At 42.9% G+C, this 24566-nt stretch overlaps 1 protein-coding gene across 3 annotated transcripts; it reads left to right on the top strand.

The window, feature by feature from the left end:
* The first annotated feature begins 16717 nt into the window (after positions 1 to 16717).
* Positions 16718 to 24194, top strand: TOPII (topoisomerase II). Of its 3 annotated transcripts, XM_078572669.1 has the most exons (15): positions 16718 to 17369; positions 17799 to 18091; positions 18173 to 18236; positions 18332 to 18602; positions 18680 to 18879; positions 18959 to 19405; positions 19470 to 19637; positions 19713 to 19898; positions 19965 to 20120; positions 20211 to 20513; positions 20581 to 20769; positions 20837 to 21023; positions 21098 to 21735; positions 21808 to 21904; positions 21979 to 22533. In XM_078572669.1, exons 1-15 carry the CDS (start codon positions 16788 to 16790, stop codon positions 22434 to 22436), a joined length of 4239 nt encoding a protein of 1412 aa, XP_078428795.1. In that variant the 5' UTR covers positions 16718 to 16787; the 3' UTR covers positions 22437 to 22533. The 3 variants fall into 3 exon arrangements, with proteins under 3 accessions (XP_078428795.1, XP_078428797.1, XP_078428796.1); XM_078572671.1 differs by lacking the exons at positions 16718 to 17369; positions 17799 to 18091; positions 18173 to 18236; ... (3 more) ...; positions 19470 to 19637; positions 19713 to 19898 and having other exon boundaries at positions 19953 to 20120; XM_078572670.1 differs by lacking the exons at positions 16718 to 17369; positions 17799 to 18091; positions 18173 to 18236; ... (7 more) ...; positions 20581 to 20769; positions 20837 to 21023 and adding an exon at positions 23487 to 24194 and having other exon boundaries at positions 21383 to 21735; positions 21979 to 23427.
* Positions 24195 to 24566: the final 372 nt, after the last annotated feature.

Here is a 24566-nt window from a genome sequence, read left to right as displayed (position 1 = left end):
TCTTGACGAGGAACCTGAAATGTGAGTTACTGAAATGTGATCCACCATCACTAATGATTTCCCTAGGGCATCCAAAATGGGAGAATATATTTTGAGTTAAAAATTTAAGTACGACTTTATGATCACTTGTCCTTGTGGGAATTGCTTCAACCCACTTAGACACATATCAACCTCCATCAGAATATAGTCATGCCCATGTGATGGTAGAAAAGATCCCATGAAATCTATGCCCCACAAATCAAATAGTTCTATTTCAATAATAGGTTTGAGTGGCATAGCATTATTCTTCTTAAGATTTACCATTGATTGACATTTCAAGCAATTCTTACAAAACTCAAAAGAGTCTCTAAGTAAAGTTGGCCAAAAGAAACCACATCGAAGCACTTTAGATGCTGTAATCTTGGAAGAGAATTGTCCACCACAAAAAAGATGAATGATAAAATTCTAAGATACTTCTATGTTCTTCTTCGGGCACACATCTTCTTAATATTTGGTCTACACCAAAGTGAAAAAGTTCAGGATCCTCCCAAAAATAAAAATGAACTTCTCTAAGGAATTTCTTTTTCTCTTGTTCGTTCCAATCACCAGGGGTTCATCCTAAAATGAGATAATTAACTATGCGTGCAAACCAAGGGATTCTTTTAGCGCTAACGCTAAGTATGTGTTCATCCGGAAAACTTTTAGAAATAGGGGTTGCAGTGTTGACGTGTAATCTAGGTAAATGATCAGCAACAAAGTTTTCTGACCCACGTCTATCTTTAATTTCTATATCAAATTCTTGCATTAGTAAAATCCATCTAATTAACCTAGGCTTAGCTTATTTCTTATTCATCAAATATCTAATAGCAGCATGATCAGAAAAGATAACTATTTTACTCCCTAGTAAATAAGATCTAAATTTATCTAAAGCAAAAACAATAGCTAGCAATTCCTTTTCAGTTGAAGTGTAATTTACCTGGGCATCTACTAAGGTTTTTCTAGCGTAATAGATGGCCACCGACTTCTTTTCGATGCATTGACCAAGGACTGCACCCACCACAAAGTCGGAAGCATCGCACATCAGCTCAAAGGGAAAACTCCAGTCTAGTTTTTGTAGAATCGGTGCTTGCACTAGAGCCTCCTTAATCTGAATGAAAGCTTTCTTCCCTACATCGTTAATTTCAAAATTTGCATCTTTAACTAATAAATTGGTCAACGGTGTAGACAACTTAGCAAAAGCCTGCATGGCCAAGGAATCCTCTAAGTTCCTTGGTGTTGGTGGGAAGAGGAAGGTTCTGGATCACTTCCACTTTGACCTTATCCACTTCGAGTCCACGGTTGCTGACTAGAGGTCACAAAACTATTCCCTCTTGAACCATGAAATGGGACTTTTCCCAACTGAGCACTAGCTTTTTCTCCACGCATATCTGCAATACCTTTTCCAAATTAGACAAACATGAATCAAAATCTTGACCAAAAACAGAGAAATCATCCATAAAAATCTCTAAACAGTCCCCTATTAAGTCTGAGAATAAGGCAGTCATGCATTGTTGAAATGGGGCAAGGGCGTTACATAATCCAAATGGCATTCTCTTAAATGCAAATGTTCCAAAGGGGCATGAAAAAGTAGTTTTCTCTTGGTCCTTATGATGAATTTCAATTTGATTATATCCTGAATATCAGTCAAGAAAACAGTAATAGTTTTGACCCGCTAATTTTTCTAAGATTTGATCAAGAAAGGGCAAGGGATTGTGATCTTTCTTTGTTACTACATTAAATCCTGTCATATCCTCCAGCTAGTTGGTAATCTAGTTTGGATCTCTTCCCCTTGCTCATTCTTGGTCACGGTTATCCCAGTTTTCTTAGGAACAACATGCATCAGACTAACCCATGGACTATCTGAAATAGAATAGATAAATCCTGCTTCTAACCATTTCAAAATTTCTTTTCTAACTACCTCTTGCATGATAGGATTTAATTTTCTTTGACATTCTCTAGCAGGCTTAGCATTATCTTCCGAAAATATTCTATGCTCACATATATATGCACTAATTCCCTTAATATCTAAGATACACCAACCAATAGCAATTTATAACTTCGAAGCATGATTAGCAGTTTATTTTTTTGATGCAATGATAATGACGATGATATAATAACAGGAAAATCATTGTTCTCTCCTAGAAATGCATATTTCAAGGTAGATGGTAAAGGTTTCAAATCTATTTTTGAATCAATAGCACAAACATTTTGCTCAAAATCATCTTAAAAATCATGAGATGAAGAATACATAAGATCAAAATCATCATGAGAATCAATCAAGCAAATATCTTCACAAGATTTTTCTGGATATTTCATTAGCCTAGACATGTTTATTTCAACCTTATCTTTTCCAACCTCTAATTCAACAACCCCTTTTTCCCAATCTGTGTTCGCCCTAGCTGTAGCTAAGAAAGGTCACCCTAAGATTATAGGAGCATTCCTAAGATCTTCGATAACCTTCATATCGGCCACTTGATAACTTGCAAATTAACATGTTTAATTGATTAATTTTACATTATATTTATGTATTTTAATGACCATATTTGTGTGTTGTCATATACAAATAGAGATAAATGATATACATTTTGATTCTATTATTATTTCTAAATTTATAGTATTTTTACATGGTATTTAACCTCATTTCATTGAAGAAATAATTTTTACAAGGCATTAAATTCTTGGCTAGAGGTTGGTAACGGTTTTCCTATTTTTATTGAATTTTTCCCATATTTTTATATAATTTTCTGACCATTCTAAAGCCAAGAAATGATTTTTTCATATTTAAATAATACATATTCTATTTATTTGGCATTTTGTAATATACTAATAATTATATCACGTGGCATCCACGTCACTTGCCCAAAATTAGAGCGAAAAACTAGATGCATTTTTTTAATAATAATTTTAAGTGAGAGATAGAGCATCATTCGCTCATTATGGCATCGCAATGCGTGATGCCATAATGAGCATATGATTTGCTCAAAAGACAACGTGGCACGGGCGGCGAGGTAAAGGTAAGATCCATTTTTTTTAGTTACTTTTCATGCAATAAATGCACGTGGAGAATTGATCTCTGCATGCATTTATTAAATGGTTATCTACCTCGTACCGGAGTCGGTAAGCCACGTGCATTAAATGCACGCGACTACTGACAAACGTACATTTTAAAATGTTTTTATTTGGCACGCGCAATCGATTTGACATGTGCATTTGATGCACTCACCGGTCAAAATGCGCATGCACTAATGATTAATGAAAAGCCATTTTGTCTTTTTTATTTTTTTTATTTTAAAACATCACTGACGAGGTGACATGGAGCCGTTTAAATACAACGATCATTCTCCAATGATTGCGCCCTAGAGACGTGGACAACGACGTGTCAGAATGCGATCCGAGAAGGGGGAAAACGAGAAAAAATGTGCCAACCAATCAGAAAATGCCATTTTCTACCTTCTTGGAGGAGAGATAAATGAATCCAACGGCTAGGATTAATCCTTAGTAAAACAACAATATATTGAGATCTAGCCGTCCGATTGAGCTGAAATTTTGAGGGCATGTTTGTCTTTTCCCCCTCTATAATCCAGACGATTTGATCTTTAAATAGAGGTCTGGAAGAAGGCAAAATTCACTTTTTGAAGCTCTCCCCGAGGATTTGGCCAGGAAAGATACATGAGTTGCTTTGGAAATCAAGAGATCTTGATTCTGCATTCAAAGTTGTAAGTTTCTAATTTGTATTTTGAACTTCTTCTTGAGAGATTCTAAAACGCCTTGGCATGGGCAAAATGTACATGCCCTAGAAGTTGTTTTGAATGAAATTAGCATTGCAATTTGAGTCTGATTCAAGATCTGATTTTTAATCTTTAGTTTTAAATAGATTTGGAACAATTCTGCATTTTTAGAATTTTAGTTTAGGGTCGGATTTCACTATTTCCCCAAATTCTTCACTTTATCTCTCTAGGTTAATTCTCCTATTTTCTCTCTCTATATTTCAAAATTTATTTTTTTAGAAATTTAATTTAATATATAAAAAACCTAAATATAAAATTTCATCCTAAAATTCGTCCATCTTGAAGTCCAATTTTAAAACCCCCTTTTTGATTATTAATTCCCAATTTGAATTCATAAAAGTTGTCTTAAAATTTTATAATAATTGGGAAATTAATAATTCTAATTAATCTGATCTTATAATTAAAATTATCCTATTTTGAGTGTTTTGACCGAAAATATTTAAAATCAAAATTAAGTTTTTACTTAATTTTGATTAATTAAAAACATCATTAAGTATAATTAAGGTATATTAGTTGCAAAATTAATTCGTTCTTGAAATAATTTTATTGAAAATTGGATAAAAATTCTTGATTGCTGCCTCCCTGTGGTTCGACCCCTTGCTTGCTCTGTACACTGTATTTAGTGATTAAGGGTATTTATAAATTTTATTGTAGACGTCCAAATGCCCAATCAATGACGTATTTACACATCATTTTTAGGCTTATCACCACAATGAAATCTACAAGAAAATAACAATGCTCTATTTTAACCACATCTTCCAACGAGCCATAGGTTGCCTAATAGACCCATCCGCCAATTTCAGTTCTAAAAAGATCAGTTCTAAATCTCCAAACTGAAATTTATCATATAAAGCCTTTGGCCAAATTTTAACACTTGCTCCTGAGTCAAGTAGCAATTTGGAGAAAACCATCCCCCCCTATCTCGCACTTGATGAAAGGAGCTCCAGGATCTCTACATTTTTCAGGAAGGTTTTGTAAAATAGAGCTCACATTTTCGGATAATTGAATACACTTTTGCTTTCTACTTGGTGTACATAGATTAATCAAAATTTTAGCATAGGAGGGAATATGTTGTATTTCTTCGGTCAAAGGAATTTTAATTGTAACTTGCTTGAAAATTTCTAAAAGATGCTCATCATGTGCATTCAGTTTTATCTTTGAAGTTTTCAAGGCATCAGGAAAAGGAATGGATGGCACATAATCCTTAGGATCAGGTTCTTCTTGGTTATCCTCTACATCTTCATGATATTCTTCTACTTCTACTTTTTCAGAAATATCAGGAAGAATTTTACCACTTCTTAGCTTAGAGATAGCATGCATGGTTTCATGATGGTTTCTGGTAGAAATATGATTGTCTTTATATTGTAAATTTCTAGGATTAATTTCATTTTGAGTTGGGAGTCAACCTTGTTCAAGGTTACGGGAACCATTGTTGTCCAATTTTCCTTTATACTCTGTCTTTGCCGCCTGCTCTTCTCGCATCCGCTCCATCTCTTTTTAAACTCTTGCATCATCCCCAACATTTAAACTTGCATTTGCTCCATCTTATGTTGCTTTTCCTTCACATTTCTATACAACTCATCATAAGACATGTTAGGGTTAGTGTTAGGCTGAAAAGAGTTCAATGGAACACGCGGATAGAAATTACGTTGCTCTTGTTGTTGGAAACACGATGGGTTAGATGGATATGATGGCCTTTGCATATTAGGTCGGTTGTATGTATTATCCCTAGGATTCCAAGATTTTTGACCCATAGGTCTATTCGTTCTCGACCGATCAATAGACATAACCTGTTCATGTAAAGGACAATCTACCTCTATGTGATCAGCACCAGAGCAATGATGGCATAATGACAAGTCTATTTGAGATGGTCGAGGTTCCTCGTGAATGCCTATCTTATCTAATCAACTAGTTAGGTCAGAGACGACTTTAACTAATTGATTAATACGTAACTCAGGTTCAACTGCATTCACATCAATCATCCCTCCCTTTCTAGGATTTGCATTTCTCCCATTACGATTAAGAGCAGCGTAGTATGCATCATTTTCAGCTAGTGTTTCCAAAATTCCTAATGCTTCGTCTAAATATTTATGCATAAACGTACCTCCACTGGCGGTGTCGATCATCTTCTGATCTTGATCTCGTAATCCTGCATAAAATGTTTGGACTATATCCCATTCTTCTATGCCATGGTGTGGACATCTTCGAGTTAATTCTTTTCACCTTTCCCATGCTTCTCCTAAGGATTCGTCGGGCCCTTGGAAAAATTCTCTTATTGCTTGTCGATATGAATTCATTTTTCCAACGGAGTAGTATTTTTTTAGGAATGCAATTTCCATCTCTTTCCATGAATTGAAATTAAGAGAGAGAGAGATGCAAACCAACTTCTAGCTTTATCTCTAAGACTGAAAGGAAATAACCGCATTTTAATAACTTCATTCGTAACATTACCAAAGTCAAATGTTTGTCAAATCAAAGTAAATTCTTCTAAATGCTTCTACGGCTCTTCTTGAGATAAACCATGGAAAATAGGGAGCGACTGAATCATATGATGATCAATTTTGAAATTTGAACCCTCATTAATAGGTGCATTAATCTTAGTAAGAGGCTCATACCCTAAAGGAGCAAAAAATTTGTTTAATCTACGTCGTCTATTTCCTTCATTTATAACACAATTCTCAGCGTGGTTGTTTTGATTATTCAAAGCATCTCCTTTATCTCCTTCACTTTCATTCTCATTCTGTTTCTGTGATCGTCTACCGTTCATGATGAGATGAAAATATAAAGTTTAAAAGTTGTACCTTTTCTTCGTGTCTTTGTCAGTCTCGTGGAGCTGTTTGAATAATTTGGATCACTATTAGGGATAAGATCACAAAAAAAAAGAAATTAAATCCTTAATGGCTACCGTCCCTGGCAACGACGCCAATTGAAAATCTCAATTTTAGGGTTAAAGTTCGTCGTTGGTGATCGAGATTATTCAATAAAAATATATTTAACCGTACTTAAAAATATGTAGTTAGTGGTGAGTACGGATCGTCTCCACAGGGAACGATGATTAAGGAATTACTTTCTAATACTAGTGATGATTGACGAGAGGATCGACGAAAGCACGATACGAGGAAGTGAGCTAGTGAAATCGATAAAACATGCATAATTATAAGCTAATTTAACTTAAAGAAAAAAGTAAGTGGTTATGATCGATATGACGATGAACAATGGTATGAACGAAGATAGTGATTGGATGTGAAGTGGTGTGGTGGAGAGGATGGAGAGACGAGAGAATAGAGTAAAATGAGGATGCAAGAACGATGATAAACACTAATTATGATAGTTATAGTGACGGGAAAGAGACAATGAAAGGCGAAGACACTTACCTTAGATCCTTGCATTCCGCTAGGATCACGGCAATTTACGAGTGCCGGTAAGCTCTCCCTCTTCTCCAATGCTTATTCCCACACACTCAAGGCACCAAGAACACTATTGATGGATCTCAAAACTCACTATCTTTCAATCAGCCTACACAAGTAGGAAGCAAGTTCAAGATAATTTTTACAATGATCCAGGCCTCTATTTATAGATCAGAGGGTATGGATAGAAAGAGAAGGGAAGCTCAAAAGTTATGGCCGTTGGAAGTTGAAGCAATCCTAGCCTTTAATTTCTTCTCTCTCCTCATCAATGTCATCGGTTTCGTGTCTGTTAAGAAGTCAAAGCACTTGGTATTCTGTGGCTTTTTGTATTCTGTGACTTTTTGTATTCCGTGGCTTTTCATATTCCGTTTTGTGTTTCATGGCTTTTCGTATTCTGTGCCACATGTACATAACAAAAGGACAAAAAACAAAGAAAAAAAACTCTTTCTCGACGCTGATGTGGCGGCGCACCACGTCACCCTATGCCATAAAAAAACCAAAATACTTAGAAGTTTCATATTAAATAAAATGAAATGCCAAAAAATACGTATAAATGTATATTTTGACTAAAAAATGATATCTTTCCCAAATTAATGTCGAAATATTTCAAAAAAATCATATTTTGTCTCAAATATTATATTTTTATTGAACCTATCGTTAGGAAAATCCCAAAAAATGTAGAAAATTCATAAAATCATTCTAAAAATAAATTTAATCATTTTAAGCTTGATAACATGCAAGTATAAGTGATTTAATGCAAATAAGCATATGAATGTGATTATATAAGGTACTAGAAATCCATGTTATCAAGTTATTAATATAATTGTACCTGGGCGTAGAGGGTCACATGCATATATTTCATTGTACATTGTAGGACTGACTGAAGATGTAAGGCTTCTTAGAAAAATCTCATCAAGTACAAAAGGGAAAAAACGTCCCAATTAAGAAACACCAAGATGATTTTTCTTTGGGCTCCCCTACTCTTCATTCACTTCATCAGCACCCTTCACATCTCCATGGGATTTGAATAGATAAATAATCTTCATGGATCTTTGTTGGGCCTGACAACGAAGGCTCTGACGAGATTGGACAAGTAAAGAATCACATGGTTACATCTAGAGGCAAGGAGGATTGTGTGGTTCAAAGGGACTTGTTCAAGGAATAAATCGGTAGCAAATTTATTAGATCATCATTCATTTTTAATTTTAAAAAGTTCAGTTTCAATTTTTTTTATATTTCACGACACCAAATCACATTCAAAGCATTGATGTTGGCCAAAACCCTACATTGAAGTGGCTCTCATCCATGACCATACCCACATGCTCCATGACAATCAGAGGTGGAATAAACTTCATCCACAATGCCACCTACATGATACTCTCATGTTGTAATTATATAATGCTACCTCGTCTAACATAAAGGAGTCATGTATGCATTGGGTTCTAGAGCCCTTGATTTGGATGAACAGCTCAAATGATCTGCAGCAAAAGGCTTAAATTGAATTGTAACGACATCAACAAAATCATGAGACGAGGAACTTGTGCATGGATCGCATCCCTGATTTCTTGGATCTCGAAACGAGACGAGTCGAGCTGCTCAAGTGTGCAATCTTTAGACGTATCCACCTGATCTCGACATGTCAAGTCTCCTCCTTCACCCTTGTGAACTCCGTTCTCCCTTTGTCATTGTTGTTACGTCGTCTCGATCTCATCAAGAGTTGAGAGGAGGTGTGGGAAGAAGAAAGAAGAAGGGGAAGGCCCCTGAATAATTTTGGTTTGGGTAAATTTTGTTAAGGGCCTTCCCCTATTTATACTAAGTGGGTATTTTTCACAAAAAAATCTCAAAACTTAAGTATAGCTTCTGACATCCAAAAGACCATTTGTGTGTGACCTCTACGCCCATGTTTTAGTTTAGTAAACAACTTGAGCGGCCAAACAACCTTTATTGGCCTTCCAAATTAATTAACTATATCATCATATAGATTAATGAACACTGGATCGATTTAACCCAATTGATATGTTGAATCACCAACACGTAGAGTGGGAAGCTACACCTCGTGCTCTAGAAGATACAAATGAGTGTGTATCGACTCACTCATGGAATCTGTTCATCATTGGTTACCATGTACGTATAGTCCCTCATCCGCTTGATGCTCCTACGACGACTTAGGGTATAGTCAACTGTCAAACCTTAATCGGTCATCCAAGTTAGTACTGATGCATTCAGAAATCATTGGAGAGCTCTTCTCCCAATATTTCATTGCCTTGGACGATGAGTCCATCCCATCGTCTTCCTTGGGCTATCACCTCTAATATCGAGGGTGGATGGTCCCATCTTGACCACACAAAATTTTGGATCTACCTTTGGTCGTCATTAATCATTATTTTGATATCCACATAATTTACTTGCATCACTAACAAATTTAGAAATCAAGTATAAAATGATATCATTTTTATAAATGTAGATTCTGAAAATGCAGGTTGGAATAGGAAATGGAATTTCACATGATCAACTGAGATACAAGCTTTCAATATCATTTATGAAAATTCAGAGCAGAAAGATAATAAGTGTTTCAAATCAAGAATCAAGAGCAAAAATCCAAATTTAAATCAAGAATACACCTTTGAAATTATCAACGTGTCAATGAGCCCTGAAATTTACAAATTTGACCTTCAATTTATCAGCCACAGATCGAATTGTTTTATGATTGGTTTTTCAATAGACTTGATGGACCATATCTCATGAGGCATGGCGTGAATACGACCAATCGTGGACTGAATACCGTCAATCATTAGATCGAAAAACTTCAAGGATCGGTATGGTGAAAAAATCTTAAGGCTCGCTATCGGCATGACTAAGCACACAACAAGGATATTCGACAAGCCAAAAATCACATGGACACATCGAGAGAGGCTCGTTCAAGGAATCAATCAGAAGCAAATTCAACTCCACAATCAGTAGCAAACCCGAAAGGGATCTACAAGCCTGGATTTGATCGGTCATTCGATCGGGGACCGAACACGGTCTACCCTAGGCGGTGAGCTTACCGTCATAACTTCTAACTGCCAAAATTCAAATTTTGAAATTCAAAAATGACGGACAAAATGAGGGTAATGACGAATGACTTTTACCGATGACGAATTTTTTAATGTAGTTATAAGAAAACTTAAAAATTTGTCTAAATTTTTACCAATTAAAATGTGCATTTAAATAAAAATCCATAGTTGCTTTCCTATTCTCATATCTGTATAATGCATTAATTTGTTATGTTGATTGTGTAAACTTATTGGACTTCGAAGAGTGTAAATCATATTTTACCTCTTCTTACTTGGTTTAAGTCATATACATTAATGATACACATTTTCATGCAAAGGGGGCGAGAGGCGACATACGAAGAGGGGGAGAGAGGTGCGAGATGGAGGGAGGGATAGAGGCGAGAGACGGAGAGAGGGAGAGAGGCGACATACGAAGAGGGGGAGAGAGGTGCGAGATGGAGGGAGGGATAGAGGCGAGAGACGGAGAGAGGGAGAGAGGCGACACCCGAAGAGGGGGAGAGAGGCGACACCTGAAGAAGGGTAGAGAGGTGACACCCGAAGAGGGGGAGAGCGGCGACATACGAAGAGGGAAAGAGTGGCGACAGATGAAGAGGGGAAGAGGGGGGTCAAGGACGTCTGTTCCGTTCCATTTACTTCAATGGACGATTGACAATACAAACGAATGCCAAACTCGTGAAGATGACTAAACGGTGACGAGTGACGAATGACGAAAATGACAAAAAGATTTCATCGAACGGAAAACGGAACGGAAGTATGTTCCGTTCCATTCCGTTCCGTCCGGTCGAAAACGTCATTCATTTCCGTCCTCCAGCTCTACTTAACGAGACTCGTTCGAGGAATCAATCAGTAACAAATTTAAATTGGGTTAGTATTAGGGTACAGCCCAAACCAGGTCGAAAGTCTGCGAGCTAACCTTAGCTATTTTTTTGGTACGGTATATCCCAAACTCACTAGGTCGTCTGCGATATATCCTGGTGATGACGTGGAGTCCATCGTGGCTGCCAGGTGGATCTCCGGCCAGATTTTGACCCGGCGGAACCCACCTGGCAGCCACGCTGGATTCCACGTCATCACCGGGATATGTCGACTTGTCAAGGGTTTTTCGGTCAGAGAGAGAGGGGCATTCTAGAGAGAGAGAGAGAGAGGCAGCCTAGAGAGAGAGAAGGAGAGGGGTTCTAGAGAGAGAAAGAGAGGTGTTCTAGAGAGAGGAATTTTTTAGAGAGAGAAAGGGAGAGAGAGGCACTCTAGAGAGACTCGACCGAATCGAATCACGCGAGAGAGTGCGGGAAATTTATAAACAGAGAGTGAGAGGGGGGGAGAGAGAAAGAGAGCGAGATTTATCAAGGGCTCAAGAGAGATAGAGGGAGGGGAGAGGGGCCATATTTTCCTTCACTCTATGACAGAGATTATCCTTCACTCTAGCCTACTTCGAATGCCGCTGTTCGATCCTATAGGCCATCCTTCTCTCACGAAGGTCGTTTTACTCCATTTTCTTTTGATTGGAGCACCGTCGACTTTCTTCCCTGAATAATGGTTAACCGTGGTTCAATCTTCACAATGCAATTTCAATCTTCACAAGGCAGTTTTCTGATTGCTTGATGGCGGCGGTAACCTAGTAAAGTCAATCGACCCTTGTATTTTGTCATCTATGAAGAGCATTTGTTCAATTTTTTTCCAATTACATTCGTGCATCTCCGTGGAATTTGTCCTCATCACACCCATGAATCCTTTTTTTTTACTTCTTTTTTATGTTTATTTATAGTTTTGAAACTTCACATTCCAAATCATTTAAGGTATGACCGAATTTACGGCCTGGTTCTTCATCGTGCAGTGGTGCGCTCCCCCATCCTGCTTCTCTTAGGTTGTCTCACAAGTCAAAGTGTAAAAGAATGTAAGTTTTCCCTCAAGAATTTAAATATATTACACGCATCATCAGTTACTATTTCCCATTTGTTTCTTTAATAGGGTTGATGACGAGAGAAGAGTGTTTGGTTATGTTTATGAAAGTGATGCTGATTCGGAATATAATCCATGTGAAGAAAACGAGGAAAGTGATGTGTATACAAGTGATCCCGATGGATATTCAAGTGAAGAATGGAATGATGAATCTGTTGGCCAGGGAAATAGAAAAGAACACGTTCAACAACGAGTGTCTGTTGATGGAAATCATAGTGAGTATGATGATTCGGATGATGAGATATTCACTCCCAATGAGTCTGATGATGAAGGTGACAATAGCAGAAACGTCCACAAGGGCATAAAGTATGATCCTAGATGCCCCATGGAGAAGATTAAATTTCAATTAGGCATGAAATTTGAATCACCTTCTCAATTTAGGACAGCTCTGAAGAACCATGCTATATGGGCTGGGCTCAACATCAGGTTTTTAAAGTCTGGTGAGCAAAAAGTTGTTGTGTGTAAGGAGGATTGCCCGTGGAGGATATATGCTAGTTGGGATGGTATGAAGGCTGCTTTTGTTGTGAAGACACTAAATGATACTCAAAGGTGCAGTGGGGCTCCGAGGAATAAACAAGCCAATTATCATTGGATTGCAAACCACTTCATAGAGAAAATTCGAGTGAATAAGAATTGGAAGGTGGTAGATATGATGAGAGAAATAAACGAACACTTTGGAATCACAATTTCAAAGCATACCTGTTATAGAGCTAGATCTGCGGCGCGCAAGATACTTGTAGGATCATTGAATGAACATTATCACTTGCTTCCTACTTATCTTGCTGAGTTAAAGAAGGTTTATAAGAGTAGTACTTTCGAGAAGGTGCTTCATAGAGACACTCCTGATTCTTTGGTTAGGTTTAGGAGACTCTATATATGCTTTGATTCACTTGCAACAGGTTTTCTTGAAGGTTGCCGAAAAGTCATTGGTTTGGATGGATGCTTTTTGAAGATCAAACTGGGAGGTCAATTGTTGAGTGTTGTGGGCAAGGATGAAAATAATCAAATGTTCCATATTGCTTGGGTAGTGGTTGAAGGGGAAAATCGAGATTCTTGGACTTGGTTTATTCAATTGCTAATGAGAGATTTAGGAATTTCCGACGGTAATGGGTGGACGATTATAAGCGATCAACAGAAGGTACATAACTAACTCATTCATAATATTATAATTCTTTGAAGTCTCATTGATTATGTGGAACTAGTTTATTGCACTAATAGCTTGATGGTCTCTTACACTATGCAGGGGCTATAAAATGCAGTGGCATATCTATTACCACATGTAGAGCATAGGAATTGTGCCAGACATATTTATGTAAAGGGGAAGAAGAAGGGACATTCCACTGATATACTGAAGAACATATTTTGGAATGCTGTGAAGTGCACGACTCATCAAGATTTCCAGAGGATCATGGGATAGATGAGCACATTGAAACCACAAGCCGCGCATGACTTTGGAGATATAGGCATAAAGAAGTTTTGTAGGGCTTATATTAGTGAGTCGCCAAAACGTGAGGTGATTGATAATAATGTTTGTGAATGCTTCAATAATTATATCATACAGTTTAGGTCAAAACCTATCATAGATATGCTAGAAGATATTATAAGTGTTGTCATGGAGAGGATTGTGAAAAAAAGGGAGTTATTTTCTGGTAGAACTAATCCATTATGCCCTCGGGTAAGAAAGTTGCTGAAAGAGAACAAGTTGAAGTCTAGGACATGCACACTTAGACATGTAGGCCAGTATCAATTCAAAGTTACAGACTTCGGAAATAGATTTGTGATTGATTTACCCACCAGAACCTGTAGTTGCAGGTATTGGCATATAAGGGGCATTCCTTGCTCCCATGTTATTGCTTGCATTCACAAGATCAAGCAGGACCCTGACAGATTTGTCTCTGACTGGTTGAAGAAAAATGTATATCAGCTAGCTTATAAACATGGCATCCCACCAATGAATGGAAGAAACTTGTGGACCGAAGTTGAAGGGAACTATTTTTTCCCTCCTCTCGTGAAGAAACAACCTGGAAGGCCCAAGCAAAAGAGAAGAATTGACTTCAGTGAGAAAGAACATAAAGGTCAAAGATTATCCAAGAAAGGCGTACAAATGAGGTACTCTCTTTGCCACCAAGTTGGCCATAATCGAAAGACCTGCACCCAAACAAGGCGTCTTAGTGCACCCAAACAAGGACAGGAGCTGCAGGCCAAGTACATATTGATTTTTTTGTTCAACTTTGTTTACAGGCTTTGAAGTTTATTAAACGTAAAAGAATTAACATGTATTGATGAATCATGCGGGGATGACAGGGAGCTACAGAACCCCCACGTGTTGAAGTAGATGGCGCAAATGAACCAATGATTGACATCTATAGTCAAATTTTTGAAAAGGCACAAGCGAAACTTGGTCTTAGTTTTTGAAATGTGATGATCGTGACTATCCAACACGAAATGTTAATTAATGCCCTTTACCTTCTTCTAGTCCAAAAGTGGAGGCATCTCTTTCTCTTTTCTCTCTTCATATCGATTCCTCACATATAGTTATATCTTCATATAGACGGGGACAATGACAAACGTAAAGAAGTAAGCAAAAGATATAGAGAGAAAGAAGAATTAAAAAACATTTACAGAGAGATAAGATAAAGAAGACAGTGAAATAGTTAGAGAGGAAACATGATAGAGAGGGATAGTGATAGATACAAAGATAGAGAGAGACAGCAGAACGTCCAAGCTAGCCTCATCCAGTTGAATTCCAATCTTCTTCTCCAAATTGAAAACGCAGAGGGAGTCTCTTATTTTTTGAAAATCTCTAAATTTTTCTCTTATTTTTGGAATGCAATTATAGTACCAAGAGTAGGCCCCCCACTAATGACATCAATGCTCGGGTCCTTGGGCTTCCCCTCTCCCTCTCCATATGGCTCTTTGCCTCCCACTCTCTTTCGGAATTTCAATAATCTCATCCAACATGGAGCACCACCAAACATGAGGGAATCAAACGTTTACACAATTGGGCAAAAACCCGACCCTAAAAATTAAAAATCTTGCAACACACGTTGGCAAAATGGACGGTGAGTGATCACATCAGACCCTCAAGTTGTGACACTTTCTCAGCTAAGCATTTTGGCTCAATTCTCCTCTATGATTCTCCAGAGCTCCTTCTGACTCATCGGAGTCAGCCCTTTTAATGTGTCGAAGGCGGTTAGCTTAATACTGCAAGATACCACCCAACGAAAAAAAATCAAAATATTACTTTCTGCCTCCAAGAGTCACGTCACCTAGTTGATTGAGGATAAACACATTCCCTATTGCATGTGCACTGACGTACCTGCTGTTTGGCAAACTTTTGAGTGCGTTGGGCACAAACCCATTGTTCACCCCAAACACACCACCACACTCCACAATCCCTACACAGGCATAAACAAACAAACAAAGAAAGAAAGAACTATCCTCAGCTCTGGTAAGTTGATTCTGAGAGATTAACAGATGTAATTCAATAGTTTTTCAAATGTGAGACCAAGTAATGCAGAATTTTGCAGAATAATTTTACTTGTGCACGCCGCGAGAATGCTTTCATACAGCGAGCCTTTCATCTGCATCTGTCTCCTTACGGATCACCTAGACAAATGAGAGACATTCTCGCAGTCACAAACAAGAACAAGGACGTTTTGACACCATGAAGAGGGTGGCGTCCTTGGGACTGCGCCGAGGAGGGCTACACCTTGACGTCGTCCTCGAGCACAAGGGAAGTATCATCGTCATCAGCGCAAGGGGCGGCCAGAGCCTTTCTCCTTTGGCCCACGACTATGGATGCGAAACAACCTCTGCCGCCGGCCGCCGAGGCCCGCGAGCTCTTGGCGGAACCTTGATAAATCTCGCTCTCTTTCTCTCTCCCCCCCCTCTCACTCTCTGTTCATAAATTTCCCGCACTCTCCTGCGCGATTCGATTCGGTCGGGTCTCTCTAGAGTGCCTCTCTCTCCCTTTCTCTCTCTACAAAATGCCTCTCTCTAGAACACCTCTCTTTCTCTCTCTAGAACCTCTCTCTCCTTCTCTCTCTCTCTCTATGCCGCCTCTCTCTCTCTCTCTAGAATGCCCCTCTCTCTTTTACCGGAAAACCCTTGGCAGGTAGACATATCCCAGCGATGACGTGGAATCTAGCGTGGCTGCCAGGTGGGTTCCGCCAGGTCAAAATCTGGCCGGAGATCCACCTGGCAGCCACGATAGACTCCACGTCATCACCAGGATATATCGCATACGACTTAGTGAGTTTGGGATATATCGTACCAAAAAAAAGCTAAGGTTAGCTCGCAGACTTTCGACCTGATTTGGGCTGTACCGTGATATTAACCCACTTAAATTCAAATTCAAACGTTTCCGTTCCGTTCCGTCCGGACCGAACATGGTCGATCCAAGGCGGTGAGCTTACCGTCGCAACTTCTGACCGCCAAAATTCAAAATTTGAATTTAACTCTCTAGTCTCTACTGCTAAGCCCGGCTTGCAGTTCTTCTTTGAAAGTTCTTCTTCCCCTCTCTCCGCGACACTTCCCGTGTCCCGACTCCACCTCCGTCCATGGCGATCGACAAGAAGCGGCCTCTCCAGTCGAGCTCCGCCTACAACGCCGCCTCAGCCGATGGCGACCACCCCGCCATGGCTGCTTCCAAGTCGATCGAAGAGACTTACCAGAAGAAAACTCAGTTGGAGCACATCCTACTCCGTCCTGACACCTACATCGGCTCCGTGGAGCGCCATTCTCAGGCGCTTTGGGTCTACGAGAACGATCAGATGGTTCATCGCACCATTACCTACGTTCCAGGTCTTTACAAGATCTTTGATGAGATTCTCGTCAATGCCGCTGATAACAAGCAGCGCGATCCGTCGATGGACTCGGTCAAGGTCGAGATCGATCAGTCTGGGGGTCGGATTAGCGTTTACAACAACGGCGATGGGATTCCGGTTGAGATTCACAGGGAGGAGGGGGTTTACGTTCCCGAGCTAATCTTCGGTCATTTGCTCACCAGCAGCAATTATAATGACGATATTAAGAAGACCACGGGGGGTCGAAATGGCTACGGTGCCAAACTTACCAACATTTTCTCTACGGATTTCATCGTCGAAACGGCCGACGGAAAGCGGCTGAAGAAATATAAACAGGTAATGAATCTTCATTATTATATTTAATTAATGAGTTATTATCACTTCGATGCTTGATTTTAGGCGCTTTGCTGTCTGGAAACAGATGTTCTCTTTCCCTAAATTTTCTTCATGATTCAATCTTTTGTCGCATGATGCTTTCATGACCGTATTTTCTGCGTCACTTTCTATTAGTAGATGAGAATTATTGTGTCTAATTATAAATCTGATTTTTAATTGTTACACGCTCTTCCCGTTCTATTAACATATCTGGTTCTCTTAGTCAAATAACGCTACTAGCTGCTGTTCTTCTCGTTCTCTTACATTTTTGAGATGCTTTTCTTTAACTTTGCTGTTAATGGGGTTGTAATCGAATGTTTCGCCTACTATGAACTTGCTCTTTTAAATTTTGGAGAGCCTTAACAGATTATGAACATGTTCTCGTGGTAGGTTTTCTCCAACAACATGAGTACGAAAAGCGAACCAACCATCACAAAATGCAAGGAAGGAGATAACTGGACTCGGATTACATTTAAGCCAGACTTGCCCAAATTCAACATGTCTGAGCTGGAAGACGATGTGGTTGCCCTGATGAAGAAACGTGTCGTTGATTTGGCTGGAACGCTGGGTAAAACAGTCAAAGTTGAACTAAATGGCCAAAGGGTGCCAGTAAAAACTTTTCAACAGTATGTGGACCTCTACTTGAAGTCTGCAGATAAGAACAGGGTAGATCCACTCCCCAGGTTGGCCTGAATTTACCTCTGAAAATCAATATATTTTAAGTTCCTCGAAATAATTTGCGGTTGATATTTAATCTTTGATAGGATTTATGAAGCTAACGACCGGTGGGAGGTTTGTTTCTCACTAAGCGAAGGGCAGTTCCAGCAGGTACTTATTAATTTTTCCTGTGTTGTTCATGGCTCATTCAAAATAACATTAGTAGGAAGCACACTAATGTTATATACTTTTCGAAAAATAAACAGGTCAGCTTTGTTAATAGAATTGCAACTATAAAAGGTGGAAGCCACGTAGAATACATCACCAGTCAAATCACCAACCATGTGACCGCCATTGTTCACAAGAAGAACAAGACTGCAAATCTAAAGCCCCACATGGTGAAAAACCACGTTTGGGTTTTCGTCAATGCTCTTGTTGATAATCCTGCATTTGATTCGCAAACAAAGGAGACCTTGACTACTCGTCAGGGAAGCTTTGGTTCCAAGTGTGAACTCTCCACTTCATTCCTGAAGAAAGGTTTGTGCTTAATCATGATTAAATTTAAAGGATTATAACATTGAAATGGACATTGTTCTTCATGATGCATGATGCAGTGGCGGAGTCCGGAATTGTGGACACTCTTTTGTCGTGGGCTGATTTCAAGCAGAGCAAAGATCTGAAGAAAACGGACGGGACGAAGCGACAGAGGCTCGTCGGTCTTACCAAGCTTGAAGACGCCAACGAAGCCGGTGGCAGAAACTCCGACAGATGTACGCTGATTTTGACGGAGGGAGACTCGGCTAAGGCTCTGGCCGTGAGTATCTAATTCATAAATCCGTTAATTATTGCAAAGAATGAATAAATCTGAAAATTTCCTGACTTGAATCTTACAGATGGCGGGAATATCCGTCGTCGGACGCGATTATTACGGAGTTTTTCCCCTGAGAGGAAAGCTCTTGAATGTGCGGGAGGCAAGTCATAAACAGATCATGGAGAACGCGGAGATTCAGAATATAAAACAAATTCTGGGTTTGCAACACGGGAAGCAGTATGACAGCGTAAAGTCTCTTCGATATGGGCATCTCATGATAATGACTGATCAGGATCATGATGGGTCTCATATAAAGGGTTTGCTCATTAATTTCATTCACTCTTTCTGGCCTTCCCTCTTAAAAATCCCTTCGTTCTTGGTGGAGTTCATCACTCCGATTGTCAAGGCGACCAAGAAAGGGAACAGGAGAGAGACGGAGGTTTTGTCGTTTTATTCAATGCCAGACTATGAACAGTGGAAGGAGACATTAGGCGAGGGGGCCAAAGCATGGAAGATTAAGTACTATAAGGTTTGTGGCTAATGTTTAATTTTTCCAGCTCTGTACATTGATTCTTAATTATCCGCTTTGCCAGGGTCTGGGCACCAGTGATTCGGTGGAGGGGAGGGAATACTTCAGTAATCTCGATAAACACAAGAAGGATTTTGTTTGGGCCGACGAAGAGGAAGACGGGAATGCAATCGAGCTGGCCTTCAGCAAAAAGAAAATCGAAGAGAGGAAGAACTGGCTTCGGCAATTCGAGGTATGTCTGTTATTTCTAATATTCGTTGCTACTTTACACAAATATTTCTAATATCTCTTCTATATTCCTGCGCAGCCGGGCACCTGCCTCGACCAGAGACAGAAACACATCAAGTACAGCGAATTCGTCAACAAAGAGCTGATCTTATTCTCCATGGCCGATCTCCAACGTTCAATCCCCTCCATGGTCGACGGCCTGAAGCCTGGCCAAAGAAAGATTTTATTCTGTTCCTTGAAAAAGAAAATCGTCGAGGACATCAAGGTATATCAACGGTCGGCTTACCCGCGACTCACCATACATTATCTGATTCCTCCTCTCCGCGTGCAGGTCTCGCAGTTCTGCGGTTACGTGTCCGAGCACTCAGCTTACCATCACGGAGAGCAGAGTCTCGCTACGACCATACTGGGCATGGCTAATGACTTCGTGGGCAGTAACAACGTCAACCTGTTGGTGCCTTCTGGACAGTTCGGAACGAGGCTGAGGGTGAGCTGACGTCACTCGAAATATTACATTGATTAAAAAAAATATATATATATATATATTTAAGATTTTTATGAATGGTTGTGTGAACAGGGAGGAAAAGACGCGGCGCACTCCCGTTATATTTTTACTCGCTTATCCTCTGTCACCAGATTTATCTTTCACAAAGACGATGATACCCTTCTCGACTATCTCAACGAGGATGGCCAGTCTATTGAGCCGACTTGGTACGTGCCCATCATTCCGATGGTCCTCGTTAACGGAAGCGAGGGCATCGGAACGGGGTGGAGTTCCTTCGTGCCAAACTACAATCCTCGAGATATAATTGCGAATCTCAGGCGCCTGATCAACGGCGAACAGATGGAACCCATGCTTCCCTGGTACAAGGGCTTCCAGGTGGGAATTTTTTTTAAAATAAATATATTTAGTGGTAATTACCTTAATTGTAGTGTTTTTTTAACAGGGTCTCACTGAGAGAACATCGTCCAGAGAGGCTGGCGTAACGTACACACTTAGTGGTATTATAGAGGAGGTAGACAGCACCACGTTACGGATTACAGAACTCCCAGTCCGCCGCTGGACGCAAGACTACAAAGAGTTCCTCGAGTCGCTGCTGACCGGAACGGAGAAGATCAAGGAACCCTTCATCAAGGCACGGTTGATGTACATTATTCATCACTTTAGTTTAATCATGCTAATTCAATTTTTTTGGTCTTCAGGATTATAGGCAATACAGCGACGACAGAACGGTCAATTTCGAGGTATACTTGTCAGATGAGAATATGAAAGCGGCCAAGGAGGAAGGACTCTTGAAGAAATTCAAGCTCACCTCCACCATCAGCACGAGCAACATGCATCTCTTCGACGCCAACGGAATCATCAAGAAATACGACGACCCAGAGCAGAGTAAGACTCAAATTTCTTAACAAGAAACCCACCCGATAGAGGGAACCGACTAACTCACATTTATGGTCTCGCAGTCGTTGAAGAATTTTACCATTTGCGGTTGGTCTACTATGAGAAGCGGAAGGCAGCGTTGTTGGGGATGCTGGGAGCGGATCTAGTCAAGCTGGACAACCGGGTCAAATTCATACTTGGCGTGGTCAACGGAGAGATAAAGGTCTTTAAGAGGAAGATAGCCGAGCTGCTGCAAGAGCTGCAGCAGCGAGGCTTCTCTCCTTTGCCTAGCAAGCCCAAGGCCCCCGAGGCCGCCGCCGGCGAAGAGGAGGAAGACGTCGAAGAAGGCCAAGTCAGCACCGACCTCAGAAAGGCCTACGCTTATCTCCTCTCCATCCCCGTCGAGTCCTTCACTCTGGAGATGGTCGAGAAGCTGCTCACCCAGAAGGCGAAGCTGGAGGGCGAGATGGAAGAGCTCAGCGCCACTCCGGTCAAGTCCCTCTGGCTCCGAGATCTCGATGCCTTGGACGTCGCCCTCGACGCCTTCGAGAAGGACAGGGAAGAGGAGCTGGAGTTGGCCAAGCTCCGGCAGAAGAAAGGCGGCGCTGCCCGCCACGTCCCAGCGAAGGCGGTGGCACAAGCGAAGCCCAAGAAGAAGGCCGGCGAAGCCGCCGCCCCCAAGCCCAGAGCCGCCGCTGCCACCAAGAAAGCCCCCTCCAAGGTTTTAGTCGTTCTCTATCCTTCATTTTATGACTTCCGTTGACTTTCGTTGACCGGGATTTTGCTGGTTCAGCGCGCTCCTGCCAAGGAAGAAGAGGAAGACGAGGAGATTCTCGATCTCAAGGAGCGGCTGGCGCGCTACGACATCAACTCCCCTCCGGAGGATTACGGTTTACATATTTCTTCTTCTCGCTTTACGATTTTATTTGAGTTTTTTTTTCTGATGGTTCTACTTTCTGGGCAGTCCCCGTGGCAACGGTCAACGGAGGAGATAGGATGGAGGAAGACGACGAGGCCCCGGACGACGAAGACTTTGACGCGGAGGAAGTTAACGGGAAGAAGAAACCGGCGACGAAGAAACCGGCGGCGGCCCAGGCCGGGCCGGTCGGGAGGCGAGGCCGACCGGCCGCGGCGAAGAAGCCGGCCCAGCCCAAGGCGTCCCCGGAGAAGAAGGTCAGGAAGATCCGTCCGTCCCCGTTCAACAAGAAGAGCGGCTCGATATTGGGCCGGGCCGGGGCGGCGGGAGCGGGCTCGTCTTCGGGCGAGAGCAGCCCCGAGGTGGTGGCGGCGCCCGAGCGACCCAGACCGCAGCGCGCCAACCGCGCGCCGGCCCCGGCCAGGACGTACCTCGTCCTCTCTGACTCGGAGAGCGAGGATCTCCCCGAAGAGGACGACTCCGACTTCAACGAGGACGACGATTGAACAAACCCAAACGGAAAACCATGTGAAAAACGCGCCCCGGAGGCGGCTCCCGCGTGGCCCGCCTACCGCCGTTTGCTTCCGAACGTTCTTTAAACCCTCCCCCCCTCCCCAAGCGAGCAGCCGAGTCGCAGGAATGGAGGAGTTTCTGCTCTGGGGGGTCGCGCTCGCCGTCCTCGTCGCCTTGATCGCGAGGAGACTGTTACTGGGCCGAGATGGGCCGAGGCTGCCTCCGGGGCCCAAAGGCTGGCCCGTGGTGGGGAACCTCCTCCAGCTCAGCGCCCTCCCGCACAAGGACCTGGCCGCCTTCAGCGCCGCCTACGGCCCGCTGGTCTACCTCCGGCTCGGCCGCGTGGACGCCATCACGACCGACGACCCGGACGTCATCCGCGAGATCCTCGTCCACCAGGACGACGTCTTCGCTTCCCGTCCCCGCACCCTGGCGGCCGTCCACCTAGCCTACGGCTGCGGCGACGTGGCGCTGGCCCCGCTGGGCCCCCGCTGGCGGCGCCTGCGCCGCATCTGCATGGAGCACCTCCTCACGGCGCGCCGGCTCGACGCCTTCGCCGCGCACCGCGCTGCTGAGGCGCGCCACCTGGCGGCGGAGGTCCAGAGGCGCGTGGCCGGCGGCGCGGCGGTGGACCTGCGGGAGGTCCTGGCGGCGTTCTCCATGAACAACGTGACGAGGATGCTGCTTGGGAAGCAGCTCTACGGGGGGGAGGCGGAGGCGGTGGAGTTCAGGGAGATGACCCACGAGCTGTTTCATCTCCTGGGGATGATCTATCTGGGGGACTACCTGCCAGCGTGGCGGTGGCTGGACCCGGCCGGCTGCGAGAAGAAGATGAAAGCGCTGGAGAAGCGGATCGACGACTTCCACGCGCGGACCATCGCGCAGCACCGGGAGAACCCCGCGGCCGACGGGGAGGGGGACTTCGTGGACGTGCTCCTCTCGCTGCCCGGGCTGGACGACGTGGAGATCAAGGCCCTGATCCAGGTGGGCCGGCTCGGCCCGTTTAGCCTTTGCGGTTCTGTTCTGACGTAGGGGGGCCGCAGGATATGATCGCGGCGGCGACGGACACGTCGGCGGTGACGAGCGAGTGGGCCGTGGCGGAGGTTATCCGGAACCCGCGGGTGCAGCGGAAGATCCAGGACGAGCTCGACGCGGTTGTGGGCCGGGCGCGGCCCGTGGAGGAGGCGGACCTGGGCCGGCTCAACTACCTCCGGTGCGTGGTGCGGGAGACGTTCCGGGTGCACCCGGCGGGACCGTTCCTGATCCCGCACGAGTCGGTGCGGGCCACGCGGGTGATGGGGTACGACGTGCCGGCGGGGACGCGGGTGTTTGTGAACACGTACGCGCTGGGGAGGAACCCGCGGGTGTGGGATAAGGTGGAGGAGTTTCTGCCGGAGAGGCACGAGGGGAGGGCGGAGATCAGCCACGGGGGGGATTTTAAGATATTGCCGTTCAGCGCGGGGCGGCGCAAGTGCCCCGGGGCGCCGCTGGGGGTGGTGTTCGTGCTGCTGGCGCTGGCCACGCTGTTCCAGCGGTTCGAGTGGGCGCCGCCGGTGGGGGTCCGGGCCGAAGACGTGGACTTGGAGGAGGTCTACGGCATGACCATGCCCAAGGCCCGCCCCCTCCTGGCCTGCGCCCGCCCTCGCCTCTCCTTCGACCTCCCCCTCTAGACCCATCACTCTCCCCATTGCTTCCGTTTTCAATAAAAACGGAAGGAGCGTTTACATTATCTCATAATTTAGGCCTCCAGGCTCCCCAGCTTGTTTCCATTTTCAATAAAAAATGGGTGGAGCATAAATTGGAGTGATAACTAAGGTTTTACTAAGGCCAATTCTAGTATGGGATCAGTTTTTAGCAAAGACCTAAACCTTACCTAAACTTTAGCCTGCCCTTGAGTCTCCTTCTACTTGGGCCTCTAGGCTCCCCCATTGTTTCGATTTTCTACAAAAACCTGTGTAGTGTAATGATAAATAATGTTTGACGGTCCCAGTCGGGCGCAGGTTGGGTTTTTAGCAAAGACCTAAACCTTACGTAAACTTCGGCCCGCCCTCGCGTCTCCTTCGTCCTGGGCCGGGGCCTCCAGGCTCCCCCCCTTGTTACCGTTTTCAATAAAAACGGGTGGA

This window comes from Wolffia australiana, chromosome 3 (genome assembly GCF_029677425.1).
Source record: "Wolffia australiana isolate 7733 chromosome 3, ASM2967742v1".
Taxonomy (NCBI): domain Eukaryota; kingdom Viridiplantae; phylum Streptophyta; class Magnoliopsida; order Alismatales; family Araceae; genus Wolffia; species Wolffia australiana.
This window is presented reverse-complemented; position numbering and strand designations above follow the sequence as displayed.